Source organism: Gymnoscopelus braueri, assembly GCF_963280865.1.
Source record: "Gymnoscopelus braueri genome assembly, chromosome: 9".
NCBI lineage: Eukaryota > Metazoa > Chordata > Actinopteri > Myctophiformes > Myctophidae > Gymnoscopelus > Gymnoscopelus braueri.
Window position 1 is genome coordinate 44,726,794 of NC_137610.1, and position 20,138 is coordinate 44,746,931.

The window sequence follows — 20,138 nt, forward strand, 5'->3', positions numbered from 1 at the left end:
TTCTTTTACTTTACTGGAGTATTTCCATTTTTCTATACTTTTACTTCTACTCCACTACATCTCAGAGGCAAATATTGTACTTTTACTCCAATGCAATTATTTGAAAACTTTTATTATTACAAAACATACATTAACCACTTCAGCCCTATTTAAACTCTGGCTATTTGAAAGTAGCCGATCTACAAGCTCACAACGTGTCACGATGCGACATGTTGTGAGCTTGTAGATCTGCTATTTTCAAAAGATTTTTATACATTTTAGACATAATTATGATAACTTGTGAAACGGGACATTCTGCACAAGGAGTACTTTTACTTTTGATACTTTAAGTATATTTTGATGCCGATACTTTTGTACTTTTACTCAAGTACATTTTTAATATGGAGCTTTTACTTGTAACAGAATATATCTACATTGCAGTATTGATACTGTTACTTAAGTAAAACATGTGAGTACTTCGTCCAGGACTGGGTACGACAGCCATTGTTTATTGTCCTTATGGGGAGACTGATTGTGTCGCTGACTTTCTACCATCAGTAATGAATGGGTAGACGGAATAAGGGGGAGCAAACTGGGGTTAGAGAAAGGGGTATTTTTCCAGGAGGTTGGCAACACATATGGCATCCATTAGCCACTTCCTGTTCTCTGGCGAGGGTCCTCTCATCACGGAGACGTAATGGTCAGGATGCAGACCAACTCTCCAAACTGAGGGTTTGAGGAATTCTGCTCTGCACAGACAGACAAAATCTGTATATGATCACACAAAGGAAAAGACTTGGTCTTCTTGGGTCCTTGCCTTGTCTAGCAGTCTGGTATCCAGTCTGGTATCCAGGCTATAGAGCAGCCCTGCTAAGACCAGAAGCCTAATATCCCTCTTGGCTGGGGGGGCCAAGAGGGTCATCAATAATGACTGTTATTATTGATGTGGGTCTGTGTTGTAGCCTACAAGATCTCACTATTGGATCTCAGTACTGCCTAGCTTTGTCTTTGCCTGCTCTCTCTCTCTCTCTCTATTTGACTACTACTACTACTCCTTCTTGCCTGGATTTTATACCTTGGTCTAGCCATAGAGTTAAAAATAATAGAGAGGGCACCCGATATCCCCTCCCATCCACTTGCATTGAGTTGCTCACACAGCGCATGGGCCGAAATCACCCCTTCTTCCGGGTTGTGAAATGTGGTGGGCGAGGCCTATTTGGGGCTTCTGCGCGTCACTTCTGTGACGCGTTTTGCGTCACAGAAGCGCGCAGCCCCGTGTGCAAGCTCGTGCGCACGCTCGTGAGTCGAGCCCATTGGTCAAAACCGTTTTCGCTCGTTCGTGTAGAAGCCCCAGGCCGTATTAAGCTGCAGTACCATGAATGGCCAGCATGTCCATTTGGCTTCAATGAAACGACTTTGTTCTGGGGGCTTGGGTCTAGCCCAGGCGGCTAGGAAGCTCAGCTGGAAAGTGAATCTTTTAAGGGTGCAGTTCCCATTAATGGCCCAGCCGACGTCGCTATTTCACCTCCTACAGTCGTTTCCGGAAGTTCCAAGATAGCGTATTTGAATTCGCGGAAAAAGTAGCTTCAAAACGGGTCTGTAGAAACCAATGGGTCACGCGACGGTTCCATTCGTCCATATCTTTTACAGTCTATGGTCTAGCCCTAGCCCATGCATGCTTCTTACTTGTCTTCTACCTTTTCTCCATGGCTCTAGATGTATTTACCCTTGAACTTTGACACTTGCATTGCATCCCTTCCCATTGGTTGCCTAGGATACTGTGATGTAGTTATTGAACTCATGACTGTGGTATACAAAGTCTCACTTAATAAGAGTATCCGTTCAAATGTCCATGGTGCAGTGGTGTAGCCATTCAACCTTATGGCATGTGCCTAACAATGCTGATTTGCAGCGTTGCAGTTCGACCATGAGTGTCCTGAATTTGGCATTGTATGCTCACAGCTTTAGAATGTCATCTTCTGTTGAATGCTCCCATTTCCCTGCAAATATTTCCTTGGAGAGATTCTATGACATATACGGCCCCATTCTGTGGCCAAAAATTCCCCGTTAAATCGGGATAATGGACCTGCGCCGCCCCAATAGGTTATTCTAGCACCTGCTCTACCCGTCACCATTATGCCGACGCCGTTATTTGCGCATGGAGGTGTGCCAGTGGGCGTGTTGTTGCTATATCCCCCACATTGAAATTCTCAACCCACACATGGGTACGGCTTGGGGAGGGAGGATAGTGGATTCTAAAAGCACCCGCTGGTTTATAAAATCACCCGTCAAGTGCACACAGACACTACAATGGCTTTGTGCGTTGGACCATGAGCCATGTTGCCAGCCTTGGAGAGAAATAAGCAACCGCAGTCCGCAGGTCTATGAAAACAAAAAGAAGGAACTATAAGAGCACATGAGCACTTCAAACTACTAACTAGAGCTTTCATATCCCCTAAATATTTCAGCCTGGCTCGACTAATAATTGACAAATTAGACCCAGCCCAGCCCGTCAGTCATTTTTCTAAAGAAGCCTTATTTCTCATTAAATCTTGGTAATTCGTTAAGAACAGGAGTCATTCTACCCTAACAGTCTATATTTTATTTAAAAAACAGCTTGGAGCAAATAGGGCTATATAAATATATACACTTCCCCATAACCATTTTAAAAATGATTATGGTTATTCTATGAAATATATGTTTCATAGAATAACCGTAATCATTTTTGCAATGGAGAAATCACATCCTTCCAATGTTACCTTCTGGCCGCTGCCTGTGCTTTCATTTGAAGAAGTAATCCAACATTTACTTTGAGGTGAAAAAGACATGAAGAAAGCTCTGAAGATCCATTATTTATGTCATGTTATGGTTTAAACTTTAAAGGGGGCTCTCTACTGCTGCGTCATGACAAGACAGCTGATTGATTTGACCTAGGCTACTTTAGCGTTGCGCTGCCCTGTTGATTAATTATTTGGCATCAGCTGTGTAGGAATATATAACTATTTTAAATGGCTTTCATATACTCTTGGGGATCTGACTAATATGACAAGTTGCTTATTGTGAACACAATAGCCTACGCTACAAATTAATTAATATGTGAATTTATTTGGATGTAAAAAAAACGTAGACCCAGCTCAGCCGGTGCCGACGGGCCGGGTCGGGTCCCGTTGGGTTTGGGCTAAAATCTTAAGCACTTACATTTTTTATAAGATGATCGGATAATAGTGTGATTTTCATTTTGGCTGCTGTCTCATTAAACCCATGCTGCGGGACGTGCGGGTGAATATTATATTATAGCCTATATTATATATATTAGCCTGCTATATTATTATAGCAGGCGTAAACGCTACGTTCATGACCCCCCAAAATAACCATATTTGAACTGGGGACCCCCCCATTTTGTTTGACTCGGTTCCACAGATAAATATTGTGAAAATAGCAGATCTACAAGCTCGCCAGGCGTTGGGTGCTCCATTGTGGTCTCGACCCACAGGTTGAGAACCACTGCATTAAAAGCTCCAAGCAAGTTACATGTCTAGTAGGCTATGTTGTTGACCACGTAATGTAATGTTTTTGGTTTAGTGATAGGCTACTCCGTGGCGCGCGCGCGCGCCTCATTGTATGCTGTCCAAAATAACAGATCTGTAAGCTGTCGACACGACATGATGCAGCGCCGTTGATAGCTTGTATGTCTGTTATTTTGGGTAGGTATAGGCGACGCACATACGCATCGCAGCAATGTGTCTGGGTTTGAGAGGCTTTGATTGATGTAAACTTAAAGTTTAGCTCTGTTCGGGATTACTGAACAAAGGTGGATGATGAAAGATAACGGGGACAATATGGATGTAAGTTAACTTTAACTGCGTCACTTCAGAGGAAACTATGGAGCAACTTCAGAGATGTTTACACACCCCTGGAATCCATTAGAACGGTGGAAATAGAACGATAACAGCCAACGTGAGTACATAGGCTATAGACCTTTCCTAAAACTGTCCAATTTATTATACCCATGTGCTACTGTTTGTCTGTGTACCACGTAGGAGCGTTGTCGCAACATGATGTAATTAATTATTTGGGAGCAGCCAGTGTGTACCAATAGTATACATATTTTAAATGGCTTTCATATACTATTCCGGATCTGACTAATATGACAAGCTTATTGTGAACACAATAGGCTACAAATTAATATAAAAATGTATTTGGATAAAATAAAAAAAAAGAAGGAAAACAAGCCCAATGTGGCTTATAATAATCAGACCAGGCAACAGTGCAGACAGGTAGATAGGCTAGAGCATATATTGGATCGGGATGACGGCTAGCGCAGTCTTCTCTTAAAGGCAATGGCTTCTGGCACGGTGATTGGTTTTATCATTGTAACGCCCAAACCACACCTATGCATAATGTAACGGGTAGCTCAGGTGTTTGGCGGGTGAGGGGGGTGCCATAGAATACCGAATTTTGCGGGGAAACGCCTCTTGCCTAGTCCGAAATCCCTAATTAGTGGTTTGTTCAAATGTCCCTGGGAATAGGGCCCATAGTACCAGCACACAGACAGACAGACAGACAGACAGATATACCTTTCTGTATCCATTCCATATTCTTGTGACTTATATCAGGCTTACTGTAATTTACCATTTAAACAGAAGCTTGCAAAATACTGTATGACTTTTACATAAAACATAAAAGAATCCTTTTGGCTTTCTGTACGGATCTTAATGCCTTGTACCCACTGACAGTATAACAAGCGGAAACAAGGAAAGCGGAGGATTCAGGTGTTGATTGGGAATTAAGACCCGTCTTCGGTTTATAAAAAGACGATCAGTGGAAACCTTTGCTTGGCAACGTCACTGTGCCGCTTTCTCTTGCTGGTCTTCTGTCTGTCTTCTCTTGAAATTTGCTGAAAGCCTCCTGTCTCACTCCATCTGGTTTGTCTTAGTATCTGTCCCAGTGGGGAGTTCGTCTCCCGTTCGTTCCCTCCTGCGTGTGGATTGTGTTTTACCGCTGGCTCCTGAGAACCTGATTATAGCCCTTAGATAAAAAAGAAAAACACAAACAAGGATCTGCACGTGTGCTTTGTTTGTACTCAGACTGTCTGAAGTGAATGGAGAAAGACAAGAGCCAAACAGTCAACAGCCTTGAAAAGTGTCTTTGTGAAACGGTACATAGCCATTTGAAAAGGCAGGAGGTTCTTTTGAAACTGTAATCTGAAAGGTGTCTCTCATCCGAACTAAATGGAAAAATAAGTCAACAAACCATCTCCGCACAAAGCGTGAAAATGCTTTTCACAATGCTAAATATCCATCTAAGGGTGGTTAAAAATCATTGGGTAAGGTTTCCCATGTAATATTGTTAAAATAGAGAGGACTTCCCAGATGTGTTCTATCATTTTCTTAAGAGAGTGACATTTTATTCAGTCAGTAACTCTTTTTGGAATTAAACTTCTTTACTTTTGTGTACAAATCCTTTCTCTGAAGGGTTCTTCGTGTTCAACCAGTAAGCACACTGTGCACCACAAAAAATCACAACATAGATTAAATAAAAACACACAGACAAGGATCTGCACGTGTGCTTTGTTTGTGCTCAGACTGTCTGAATTGAATGGAGAAAAACAAGAGCCAAATAGTCAACAGTCTTGAAAAGTGTCTTCGTGAAACGGTATAGCCATTTGAAAAGGCAGGAGGTTGTTTTGAAACTGTAATCTGGAAGGTGTCTCTCAACCGAACTAAATGGAAAAAGAAGTCAACAAACCATCTCCGCATAAAGCGTGAAAGTGCTTTTCACAATGCTAAATATCCATCTGAGGGTGGTTAACAATCATAGGGTAAAGTAATATTGTTAAAATAGAGAGGACCTTCCCAGATGTGTTCCATCATTTTCTTAAGAGAGTGTAATTTTATTCAGTCAGTATCTCATTTTGGAATGAAACTTCTTTACTTTTATGTACAAAATATCCTTTCTCTGGGGGGTTCTTTGGGTTCAACCAGTAAGTACACTGTGCACACAAATAAATCTCAACATCCTTGTTTTGAATGTGACACTCGAGCAACAATCCAACAAGAGACGGTTTGTAGTTTGAATTGTCCAATGACGTCATCGAAGGAAATCACAGTGAACAAAAATACATGATGAATAAGCCACTTATTCACTTATTCTCTGATCAAAGTGTATTTTATTGTTCTAAATATTAAAACCCAGCTAATCCTTTTGCCCCCCCCCCCCCCAGGTGAAACTGGGACACATCTACTACATGCACGACAGCACAGAGAGCAAGGAGGACAGTTTCACGCTCTCCGCCTCAGCCTACGAGCTGGAACGCCGCAGTCTCCCTGTCACCGTGACCATCACAGTCACCCCCATCAACGACGAGCCGCCCAGACTGACACGCAACACTGGACTGGAGGTACTGGTCTATAACTTCTAGGAGTCAAATACTGATTATGTTATTTTCACCACATGAACCCCAGTGTCCCTATTGTGGGGCAAACATTCGGCGAAAATAGCCAAATGTCTACTCATGTAGATCGGCTATTTTGGGCGGATATTTGGTGTAAAGGGAAAGCGGACTTAGTATGAAGACCTGTGGAACCCTGGTCAACTAATTACAGTGGTTAAAGATGGGCTTGCTTGATGTTATACAGGAGAGGAGAGGAGATCATATAAAGATAAATTAGAAATATTGCATGTCCACATTTTGAAGCCTTTGGTTACATTGTGGTACAAACAGCCAGGAGATCCCAGTAGAGCGTCCAGTACATGTTCCAGTTCACACTGGTTTTGTTGGTTTTATGTACCATTGCTCTTTGAGCTGTGTTGAAACAAATTTGGTCGTGAAAGGTTTCCAAACGGCTATTGAAGAATGTTTATTATACGGTTTGCTTCAACCACACAACAGTAGAGGTATTTTGATTTGGTTTTATATGTCATAAACCGTTGCATTATTGAAGGGGAGTTGTCAGTCCACACCTCCTAGTACTTAGATGAAGAAAGATTTGAGAAGACGTTTCTGGTGGTTCTGGTGGGATTCACACCCACACCAGTCAGGCTACTTTTGTGGCTCTTGGGAGCTTTCTAATAACATGCTTTGTTGTGGAAGCTACATGAAGCTATGAAGACGAACTCTGGGCCTGTTAAAGGCAAACTATTACATTTGTATCATATCGTCACATACAGTACAACATATTATGGGTTGTAGTATTGTTGTATCATAAGGCTCATAACCCAACAAGTGCTTTCCTTTAATGGACAATGGGCAATAGACTCCTTAACCAAATGAACCCAAGAGTCCCTTCTGGGCACGTACAAAAATAGCAGATCTACAATCTCACAATGCATTGCGGTGTGACGCGTTGTGAGCTTGCGGATTGGCTATTTTCAGCAAAGAGATTTGAGGGGGAAAAGGGAAGGGGGGCAGGTGCGGCACTCTGGGGGACCCCGGTCAGTGAAGTATAGAGTATAAGTGGTTAATCTACTGTATTACCGTCTTCAGACAGCAGGGAGGCTTACAGGGAGCCAGCGTAGAGGAGGCACTGGGGAGGAGTTGGGGTTGAACTCAGGTCACAGGACACAGGAGAGATGGATGGCTGACAAGATAGCGTCCCAGATCAGCAAACCACTGCACCTTCACTGCCCACTAAAACATTGTTATTGTGACCTTGTTTGTCAAAGCTGAAAAAGTGCTGTTGTTTGAATGTCTTCATGAACTATCAGCTTCATAGCTGAAACTGCAGTATGCATCTTATACAGACTGCCTGCGTCCGTGCATCCGTGCGCCCGTGCGCACGTGCGTGCATGTATATAGCCGTGCGTGCGAGATACTTCACGGGGATGTCTGTAATGGCTGCATCTGTATGCAGTTTCAGGCTATTAACAGAGTCTGTCAGATGAAAGTGAAGTCTTGGTCTGTGTTTATAGAGACTCATTCTACCAGGCCTTTGGTAAACATCTAAAAGTTATGTTTAACACTAAGATTACATTTGAAAGGTTAGCTATCATAGAAAAATATACTTTGTTTTTAAAGCACATGGTATGTCTGTTCTGTATTAATATTGTATTAATATTGTATCCTGCTAGCCATTATAGGAGCTACACCCTTTATGTACAATATTTATTCAGCATCTATCCTGTAAACACCAATCTCTCTGCTGTCATTTGACTGATTGCCAAATGATTCATTTTATTGCAGAAAATGGCAGAAAAGAAAAGAGGTTGGATGTTCCAAAAGTATTGAATCCTCCAACCAGTTCTTCCCAGACTCATAACAACTTAATAACAATTTCACAATTTAAACATTTAGCAGCCACTCTCATCCAGAGCGACTTAACTTAAGTGCAAAATCTGAATAAATGGCATTAACCCCCAACAACAGGGTAAATAGTCACACACAAGTTTCTGCGACATGCTGTATAATAGCATCACGTACAGGGGATGTACTTGGACATCAAGCCACCTCACGCTGCAGCAGTGGTGTAAAGTAACTAAGTACATTTACTCAAGTACTGTACTTAAGTACTATGTTACTAAGTACTATGTTGAGGAACTTTTACTTTACTGGGGTATTTCCCATTTTCAGTACTTTTACTTCTACCCCTCTACATCTCAGAGGCAAATATTGTACTTTTACTCCACTACAATTATTTGAAAACTTTAGTTACTAAATTACTTTGTAATTTTTGATTATTATTACAAAACATACACTAACCACTTCAGCCCTACATATATATTTCGGCCATTTGAAAATATCTGATCTACAAGCTCGATGCGACGCATTGTGAGTTTGTAGATCTGCTATTTTCAAACAATCTTTTAAAAACATTTTGAACATTTTGGACACTCTGCACAATGAGTACTTTTACTTTTGGTACTTTAAGTACATTTTGATACCAATACTTTCGTACTTTTACTCTTTGAATTCTGGATTGCTGTATTGACACTTTTACTTTTACTTAAGTAAAACATTTGAGTACTTTTCCCACCACTGCGCTACAGAAACAGCGGACAGGCTCCGGCCCTATGGGCCACACGGCTACTTACTTACAGTGCATGCTGTACCTACTGTAGCAGCACTCCGATAGTAAATTGCATCTCTCTGCAATGTTTTGTGTGTTGACAGAGATAGTTGTTGTCATGCCTCAGCGTTTTTAATGAGGTTGAAATCATGTGGTCAGTCACTGTGGTGTGTGAGACCCAGTGGTGTTAAACTCACTGCACAGCAAAAACTGCTAAAGTACCGCACAATCTGTTTACATTCCAAGGGCATGACAAATGTATTGTGATTGGTCGAAAAAAGACAGCTTCCGGTGGAAGTATAGGGACAAGGTTAAAGGAACGAGGTGAAAAGACCACGTCACCCACTTTCAACCCATCTTCATATAATTGGTCCTCACTCATGTTAATTATAAAATGGGACCATTTCTGTCTACCGACTTTTTGTCTCAGAGGTTGGCTGTGGACAGTTCAGATATCATCGGTAGGTTTGGTAATTTCAAACAAGATTTCATCCTTTTTTTTAATTATTAACGCAAGAGCAATGTCTTCTGTTTCATTAATAAAACAATAACACAAAATAAATTTAAAAGTTAAAATCTTGTTTGAAATGACCATTGCTTGAAATGTCATTGGCAGGCAGGTTTCTTAACTGTTCACAGCCCTCCTCTGAGACACAGACCAAATACACAGAAATAGTGCCATCTTATAATGAGCATTTAGTGAGAACCAATTATATGAAGATAATTGGGTAAAGTGGCCCTTTAATTGATTTGGATTCCTTTCGGATCATGGATTGGGGGAGGAAGCTCGTATTCTGATCTCATGGTCACATGGTGCTGGTGAATGCACTGTTAGTTGAGCCATGAATGCAAAGCTATTGTCTGTGTGTCTCTGTCTGTAGGCTATGCATGTACAGTATGCAGTGGTGGGAAAAGTACAACACATTTTGACTTAAGTAAAAGTATCAATACTGCAATGTAGAAATACTCTGTTACAAGTAAAAGTCCAGAATTCTAAATTTACTCGAGTAAAAGTACAAAAGTATTGGTATCAAAATGTACTTAAAGTACCAAAAGTAGAAAGTACTCATTATGCAGAATGTCCCATTTCACAAGTTTTAAAATGTATAAAAATCCTTTGAAAATAGCAGATCTACAAGCTCACAATGTGTCACATCGCGACGCATTGTGAGCTCGTAGATCGGCTATTTTCAACTGGCCGAAATGTATATAGGGCTGAAGTGGTTAATGTATGTTTTGTAATAATAATCAAAATCTACAGAGTAACTAGTAACTAAAGTTTTCAAATAATTGTAGTGGAGTAAAAGTACAATATTTGCCTCTGAGATGTTGTGGAGTAGAAGTAAAAGTACTAAAAATTGGATATACTCCAGTAAAGTAAAAATACCTCAAAATTGTACTTAAGTACAGCACTTGAGTACATGTACTTAGTTACTTTACACCACTGATAGTATGTCCCTCTATCTCCAAATGTGTCCACCGGAGGGTGCTGAAAACGCAGCTCAACTTTGCGCACCTATAGTTCTGTCTGAGACAGACCGAAGGCAAGGTGTTGATGGAGAATTGTCTAGTTACAGCATGAAAGCTTACAGCCACACATAAGCACAGTCTATCAGATGATAACAAGAACTTGAAGGTACTTTTGAATATTTAAGTATATTTAAAAGCAATAACTTTTGTACTCTTACTAGAGTAACATTTTGACTGAGCTACTTTTACTTGTAGTGGAGTAAATTTGACCGGGAGTATCCGTACTTTTACTCAAGCACCGGGGTTGAGTACTTCGTCTACCACTGCTGAGAACAGCCATCTGCTGGGTGAAGCAGTGAAAGCAATTCCCCCTCCCCAAAGACCAGAAAATACTCCCTTTCCTTTCCTTTCCTTTCCTGTCTCTTCAAAACAGAGCAGGAAGCAGCAGGAATAGGAACCTTTTTTGTTCACTACTTCAATAGTGATTATGTTTAATTATCAGGTTAATGAGGGGCGAGCAACTGCTTGATGATGTCTATGAGTTTGATGAAGGTGATAACCCAGCAGCAAAGTGAAACCAGACATGTCCAGAGACCTCCAGGGTTACACTAGACACACTGGACAGACTGGGCCAAGTGCAGGAGAATATGGAGAGCATTGCCACCGGCAGCAGAGGGAATGAGACAGATAGGACTGTGGTAGCGCATAAGAGCACATACCACATTAACCCATTTAGACCGGGAAAGTATTTGTGTCATTTTAGGATTTCTTTGGCTATTCAAAAAATGGCCGCACTACGAGCTTGTAGATCTGCTATTTTTTGAAAAATCATGAAAATGTGTGCAAATCTTCGAATATGTATTTTTTAAAGCGAACATTTGTAGAATATTTTGTTCCAGGAAATATATGAAAGATTTGTGTTCAAAATGTTCAAAGATTAGATTTTTCAAAAATAGCAGATCTACAAGCTCGAAGCATGGCGCTCGGTGCTGCGCTATGAGCTTGTATATCTGGTATTTTTGAATAGCTAAAAGTATAAAATAATGTTCGAAAATTCCCGGTCTTAAAGGAGAATTCCGGACATTTTAAGTGTTATCTTTGATGTGTCGTTACTCACCTACCGACGTAAACAGTGGCATTGTTTATTTCCAGAGATTCCCCTGTCGTCGTATTTTCAACCCCCTCCGTTGTCATAATGGGAGCGCGTGTCATAGGGAAATTCGTCTATTATAACCGATGCAAAGTTATTTTTTTCTCTACTACTACTCATTGTGGAGTCTCATGATAGTCAAACATGCAGTGAAAGTTCCTGAGAGGCTACCGCTAATGACGAACAAGCTAACGCTAGTTGCTTGTTTCTCAACATGGCAACACCAAGTTGCCAGGTTCTGGGAGAGAAACAAGCAACTAGCGTTAGCTCGTTCGTCATTAGCGGTAGCCTCTCAGGAACTTTCACTGCATGTTTGACTATCATGAGACTCCACAATGAGTAGTAGTAGAGAAAAAAATAACTTTGCATCGGTTATAATAGACGAATTTCCCTATGACACGCGCTCCCATTATGACAACGGAGGGGGTTGAAAATATGACGACAGGGGAATCTCTGGAAATAAACAATGCCACTGTTTACGTCGGTAGGTGAGTAACGACACATCAAAGATAACACTTAAAATGTCCGGAATTCTCCTTTAATGGGTTAATGAGGCTATAGTCCTTCCCACAGCTGACCCAGCTTTGAATCCTACCCAAGGCTCTTAGTGCATGTCATCATCCTCTCTCCTGCCTTTCCTGTCTCATTGTCACTATCAGAAATAATGCAGGGGGGAAACGAGAGTTAAAAAAATGCAGAAGCTATATCCAGCACTCTATTTATACCAGTTTCTATTGAGATCCAGTGGTGCTTCAGTGCAAGAAATGAGAAGGAAAAAGGCTTTTGAAAAGTACAACAAATGGTACAAAAAAATATAGGGTTTCCTCAAGACAAAGGGAGGAACAGTTAGTGTTGACAGCAGTAGGCCTTGTAGACAGATGGAGAAGGAACGTGCAGGTTCAGAGGTGCCCGGTCTCAGCCACATCTCCCAAAAGTCTAAAGAAAAACAAGCCTGCAGTGAGATCAATACGGATCAAAGAATCTAAACGTTTGTTATTGACAAAACAATAAGGCAGACGGCACTGCTCTCCCCGAGTCACCACCAGGCATGGAACGGGGACATGAGCCAAAGGCACTGCACCATTAAGTTGACTGTACTGTTCTTATATAACACCGATCAGCTGATTTTTCTCATAGGTTGAGAAACGTGATTGACAGATCAATAAGACAGACAGTATTGAACCATACGCGTCTCTCTGTGGACGTCAAGAGAGAGACCGCCAACAGTGACTTAAGTGAGAGCTCCTTTCTCACAGAGCTGAGGTGTTTTCCTAGAGTCCAACCATGACAGGTCATGCTCAGGCTTTATACTTCATCGTACAACGATGTCACGTGCCAGAATTAGCCAATCTACAAGCTCACATATATGAGCTTATAGATTGTCCATTTTTGGCCCACGACGACGCCATAATACGCCGTAATATATTATTTATACAAAGTATGAATCAGGCTCCAGTGAAATTCAGGGCTGTCGGAGTACATTATGTTTTAGTTGTTTTATTTTTGTTTTACTTTTAGATACATTGTCTGTCATTATGTCCTTAAAATGGATGGAATAATGTATATGCATATGTAATGTATAATAATGTAGACTTATGGAACATCATTACACATTCCACCAACTTGCTTGAAAATGAATTTAGCTTACAACCACACTGCAGATGTTGCATCATCCTCCGTCTATATTGTTTGTTTGTTTATTTATTCAGACATCAAGCTGATCTAAGGTTGGATCTGGACAGCAAAAATAATTTCTGAGAAAATTTACATTCAGCTACAAAATGACGACAATCTCTAGTGGTCTATTAAGCATGCAGTGGTGGAAAAGTACTACATTTCTTTACTTAAGTAAAAGTATCAATAGGCCTACTGCAATCTAGAAACACTCAGTAATCAAAATGTACTTGAGTAAAAGTATTGGCATCAAAATATACTTAAAGTACCAAAAGTAAAAGTACTCATTATACAGAATGTCCCATTTCACAAGTTATCATATGTATAAAATGTATTCAAATCTTTTGAAAATAGCAGATCTACAAGCTCACAACGCTTTGCATCGTGATGCGTTGTGAGCTTGTAGATTGGCTATTTTCAAATAGCCAAAGCTTAAACAGGGTTACAGTTAGTTTTTTTTTTTGCTTAATATTTTTATAGAAGAGAATTGTGTGAGAATCGTGATCTCAATTCTTATGGAGGAAAATCGTGATTCACATTTGAGCAAGAATCGTGCAGCCCTAGTTACAGTGGTTAATGTATGTTTTGCAATAATAATCAAAATCTACAAAGTAACTAGTAACTATAAGTACAGTAGTGGAGTAAAAAGTACAATAATTGCCTCTGAGATGTAGTGGAGTAGAAGTAAAAGTATTGAAATTTGGAAATACTCCAGTAAAGAAAAAGTACCTAAAAAATGTACTTAAGTACAGTACTTGTGTAAATGTACTTAGTTACTTTCCACCACTGAAAGCATGACAGTGGAGTCAGTCAGTGTTCAAACCAACCATGTCCTCTCTCTCTCTCTCTCTCTCTCTCTCTCTCTCTCTCTCTCTCTCTCTCTCTCTCTCTCTCTCTCTCTCTCTCCTCTTTCTCCTCTCTCTCCTCCTCTCTCTTTCCTTTCTCTGTCTCTCCTCCCCTCTCTTCTTTCCTCCACTCTCCCTGTGGCTCCGCGTCGCCTTGGCAACCTGTATTTTTGGAAAAACCAAGATGGTGGTTGGCAGAGACCGCAGATGTTTCTGGCAGCGACCGGCACATCAGCCAATCACCAGCCGCCTTCCTATGCTTTAGCTGCTGCCGCGACAACCGCAGAATGTAACATAATGATATGTGGACTAGTGAGAGTGCACACACACACACACACACACACACACACACACACACACACACACACACACACACACACACACATATGCACACAACACACACACACACACACACACACACACACACACACACACACACACACACACACACACATAGAGACACATGTGCACACACATGAGCATTTAGTCATATGTTGGCTAGACTTTACTGTGGGGCTTGGAGTGATTTAAAGCAGGAAGTGTGTGTGTGTGTGTGTGTGTGTGTGTGTGTGTGTGTGTGTGTGTGTGTGTGTGTGTGTGTGTGTGTGTGTGTGTGTGTGTGTGTGTGTGTGTGTGTGTGTGTGTGTGTGTGTGTGTGTGTGTGTGTGTGTGTGTGTGTGTGTGTGTGCGTGCGTGTGTGGTGACCTCTGTAAATGATGATGAGACATGATGAGCATGATGTCTGTTCATCCTGTTGGACTGTTCCATGGGATTCATCTGGATTATATTATCAACCTCTATCTAGCCTCTAAATCAGTGGGTAAAAAATAATAAAAAATTCAAGGACCCCATAACTCTGAGAGTGTACAAATGGACCCGTAAGGATCCATTTTGAACTCCCTCAAGGAACCCTGAGGGTCCCTGGACCCCACTTTGAGAACCACTGATCTAAATACAGTGGTGGATAGTAATAAGCACATTTACTTGAATACTGTACTTAAGTACATATTTTGTGTATCTGAACTGTAGTTCAGATACACAAAAGAGAGTACATTAAGAATTAACCACTTAAGCTCTATTTCAAATTGAGTGAAAATAGCACTCTCTCTCACAACGTGTCGCATGCGATGTGCAAGATCAGAGTGAATGACACACGAACCCTATATAAGCAACAAACAATGGAGCTGTCAAGTAAATAGAGTGCAAATACGATAAAGTGCTACAACGTAACTAGGATACCAGGTAAACATCAAACCTAGCATCTATCAAACAGCGTGCTATCTCTAAATAACATACTTATTGCTTGTGGTCAAGCAAACATTATAATTACTACTGTAAATAATAACATATGTGAACCAGAAACCACAAAGCCTACATGCATCTGCATTGTATGCCAGTGGTGGAAAAAGTACTCAAATTCTTTACTTAAGTAAAAGTACCAATACTGCAATATAGAAATACTATAGTTAAAGTCCAGAATTCAAAATCTACTTGAGTAAAAGTACAAAAGTAGTGGCATCAAAATGTACTTAAAGTACAAAAAGTGAAAGTACTAAAATGTTTGAAAATAGCAGATCTACAAGCTCACAACATTGTGAGCTTGTAGATTGGCTATTTTCAAATAGCCTGTGTATAAAGTAGGGCTAAAGTGGTTAATGTATGTTTCATAATATCATAATGTATATCTGAAAAGTAACTAGTAACTCAAGTTTTAAAATAATTGTAGTGGAGTAAAAGTACAATATTTGCCTCTGAGATGTAGTGAAGTAAAAGTAGAAGTATTGGAAATTGGAAATTGGAAATAATTAAGTAAAGTAAAAAATACCTCAAAATTGTACTTAAGTACATTACTTAAGTAAATGTACTTAGTTACTTTCCACCACTGCGTATGACTAGCATCTATCAAAAAAACAGGCAACAAGTATTATACATATAGATACAAGGAATGATGAGTGCTGGGGGTGAAGAGGTGAGTTTTCAGGACCCCCCCCCCCCCCCTCTCTCTCTCTCTCTCTCTCTCTCTCTCTCTCTCTCTCTCTCTCTCTCTCTCTCTCTCTCTCTCTCTCTCTCTCTCTCTTCAACAGAGTTCCTATAATCCTTTCCCTTTTTAAAGAGGCTCATCATGGCTGCTTGTTACTGTAGATTGTGGTGTTGACATGAATGCCACAATGTTCTTATCTTCTCTCAGTCTGAAGTGTACAAACACCTCAGGGATAAAACCAACCCACCAGCCATTGTACATGTCATTCTAGTGCTAAAATATCCTTGAGGGGCATGACCTACGAAACTGTAAATAGAAAAATGTAGGTTTCTGCTCTTTGCAGTTGCTCCTCAGTAAATTAATTGGTTCTGCCAGAGTTGTGACTTACAGAATGTTGCTATGTGTAGACACAATACTACACAGTGTAGTATTGTTGTTTTGATACAGCATTTATACATCTGATGTCTGCCTTGGGTTTGGTTTGGAGATAATATTTTCCTTTGAATGAATGGCAGAGTCCTATGTAGAGCTGTTTCCACATAAAACTATTTGCCTCTACATTAGCTCCTTTCATTATCAAAATGAATCACAGAGAATGTAACTGCTTTTTGTCTTTTGCCCAGACTCTGGTTTCTGTCTCAAGTTCTGTTGGTGGGGACAAAGACGCCTTATTAAATCAGACTAAATGAAATTGAGCCTCTAGTCTTGACCTTTAAAACATACAAAACCTTGTTGTTGTTGTTACTGCCATTCTCCTTTGTAGGCCAGTGTGGGCACACAACATGGAACTAGCTAGCTCCAAATTAAACCATTTAACTCCACAGCAGCTGCTTTTATATTCTGCCTCGGAAAGAAATATCAGCCACTGTGTCAGGTCAAATTGAATTGGAGGTCCATCCTGTGAGCTGCTAAATGTATTGATTGTTATGTAAACCATCAATTTGCTGGGCCCATTTTCAGATGAGATTACCTAAATTGCTGTTTTTTTCTTGCATGTGTTAGCGTGATCCAATGTCTCCCTCTAGTGGCTGGGTGGGGGTATGGAGCTGGATAACAGCAAGCAATGTGTATGCATGAATATTTCATGTATAGCTTTGGACTGAAACAACATTAGCTGCATTCCATGTTATCATCGCCATCATTGTTATGGCTATTAACATAATTACTTGTGTTGTGGTTATGCATACGCTTATCACAATTATTGTTGCTGAATTACAAGTGAGTATTCAGCAAAGTATATTCTTGCATTTTGGAAAACTATTAAAACATACGGAATGTTTTGCACAAAATAGGGACACCAGCGTTAATGCGCAACAGCAAATTTGTTGAAGAGGGAGAACATGGCAAAACAAAGCAAAAATGATATATTATACACTATACAGTATATATTTTACCTGCACTGTGAACATTTGACACTGATGACCGTATGTGTTAGTATAACCTTTGAAGCAATCAGTAAATCTTCATTTGAAAAGTGCTACCAACATTGCTATTAGAACTGTAGCAGTCCTCCTTCAGTGAATGACCAAGCTTTTCTAGCTTGTGGTCTGCAGGATATATGTCATCAGCAGAATACCAGAATACCACAGTTGATGTCAGTTTTTGCTATGAGTTGAATAAAACTTTAGGGCCTCTGACACTCTCTAACTCGTGTCTCAAGGCAGACTGTTGGCTGTTGGCTCACACTATTTTCAAATGCTTCCGCCTAACAGTTTGTACAACGAAAGAGCTTAAAATGTGTAGAAATTAAAGCGGATGTTCCGCCTTACCCGCTTACTTACTTTCATTTCGCCATTGTTTCTCCTACTGGAAACCAAATGAGTCTAAGTCTATATAGCTTGCTGCTTAGCAGAAATTGTCATTCGAAACTATATTTTAAACATTTTAAAATATATATTTTTTGTGAATAGAAATGAGAAACAGATGACAGCTTCCTGTTCTCAACTTTTATGGGGCAGAATTACAGACTGCAGCATTTGAAGGTTGTGGGCTCCTCTTATGCACTTTGATTCAAATGCCACTTGTCTTGGAACCCATGCACCACCAGTTATCACAGTTATTACCATAAAAGGGACAAAGCAGCTATATTCCTTTTCACAGAAGCATACAAAGAGTGTGTGCGTGCGTCAGGGATGGAGTCTGGGTTTGTAATGATGGGCATGACTGCTTGTCAGTCATGAGTAAATGTTAGAGCAGAGGAATATAATGCGACTGTGAATTATATATCTCTCACGGACATTTTGTCGTCAAATGAGAGCAAGTTCTTATTTTATTAAGAGAGATTAGTCCGAAACAGAAATAGGGACCGCTTACTGAAGGCAGCACTGGAGATTCAATCAAATCTCTCTCTCTCTCTCACACACACACACACACACACACACACACACACACACACACACACACACACACACACACACACACACACACACACACACACACACACACACACACACACACACACACACACACACACACAGTGTTGTCAACATAACATGCTTGTTATTAATACACAGCAAAATCCAGACTGTTACTTTTAGCTCGGAGCGTGTAAGTGGACCCACAAGGGTCCACTTTTACACTCTAATAAAGTTAAATTAACACTCCAGATTTTAATTGATGGCTCTGGATAACGGCTAAATGCCTCAAAAGTACAGTAAATGGGAATCTGATGGGACCTACCGTATATAACATCATGACATTTCAAACAGCTTTCCAGTGAGCCTTAAAACTGTGTTTATAAGCCCTTATGCTTAATTTATACTAGTTGCGTGTCAAATACAGTAGCAGCAAATAACGTGCCAAAGCTGATCTACAAGCTTACAACATGAGCTTGTAGATCAGCTTGTAGACCAGCGTGCAACAAAGTATACTGTATCAGGCTTCATCCTCCCGGCCTCTCCTTCTCTTCTCATCTCTGCTCCTCTCTCCCCTGTCTGTCTCCCCCTTCATTCTCTATTTTTTTCTCACCTCTTCCCTCCTCTCTCCTCTTCTCAGTATTCTGTCTCTCATCTATTTCTCTCCACTTCGGTCTTCTCCCCTCTCCTCTCCTCTCCTCTCCTCTCCTCTCCTCTCCTCTCCTCTCCTCTCCTCTCCTCTCCTTACCTCTCCTCCTCCATCTCTTCCTTCATCTCTTCCCTCAGACTGTTCCCTTGACTATTTAAGTGTCTTTCAGTGGATCTGGCCCATTTCTTTCAATTAAAGTTCCTCTCAGGCTACCAGCCATTAGAAGTCCATTAGAAGTGTAGAAACACTGCTGTCGGTGCAGGTCTCTCACCCAGAGAGTGAGAGAGGGAGAGAGACAGAGAGAGACAGAGAGAGAGAGAGAGAGAGAGAGAGACTCAGTCAGCCCTGAGCCACAGCTCTCCATCTCCCGGTAACAAGCATCTAAGCGTCAGGAGACATAATTAACCTTTTCAATCGTTACCTGGCAAATGCAGGCGGGATTCTTCAGTAGAATGACTCTTGTTTGCTTTCTTTGGCACCTTTTGGTCAGTTTGAGCTTTCATCACTGGCTTCTTTGGGTCTGCTTCTTCCCCGGGTGGAACTGTGTTTTTTTCTGTCTGCTGAATGGGTGGAGTGCAGCAAGGGCTTCAAACCCCCCTGGGACCTACATGTATTGGGGCTGGTCCATATTGACAAAATCAAATATCACAATATTTGTAATCAAATACCTCAATATGTGATGATATTTTAGGGATTTGGATGTAATGAGACATTCATCGAGACCTTCATTATAGAACAGTCTAATAAGTTCTGAAAATCGTATCACTTCATGGACCAGGAAAAGACAACATTGTCTGTCTCTTTCCCTAACTCTCTCTGTACTTCTCCTTCAGGTTCTCGCAGGGGAAGAGGCAGACATTACATCCAGCATGTTGAACACAGATGACGCAGACACAGTGGCAGAGGAGCTGGTGTACCATGTGGAATCCCCGGCCAATGGTATGGTGTCTCTCAAAGAGTCACCGGACGAGGAAGCTCTCAACTTCACACAGGCCCAGGTCAACAGTGGAGAGGTCATCTTCATTCATGAA

The 20,138-nt window shown here is 40.8% G+C and overlaps 1 protein-coding gene across 1 annotated transcript in view; it reads left to right on the forward strand.

The window, feature by feature from the left end:
* Nucleotides 1–20,138, forward strand: part of cspg4 (chondroitin sulfate proteoglycan 4) — a 106,989-nt gene that overhangs the window by 75,461 nt on the left and 11,390 nt on the right. Inside the window, exons 6-7 of the mRNA XM_080438468.1 lie at nt 6,203–6,379; nt 19,941–20,138. The exon at nt 19,941–20,138 is cut by the window's right edge and continues 1 nt beyond it. Of these exons, the coding sequence (XP_080294594.1) occupies nt 6,203–6,379; nt 19,941–20,138 (375 nt within the window). The remainder of the gene's footprint in view (nt 1–6,202; nt 6,380–19,940) is intronic.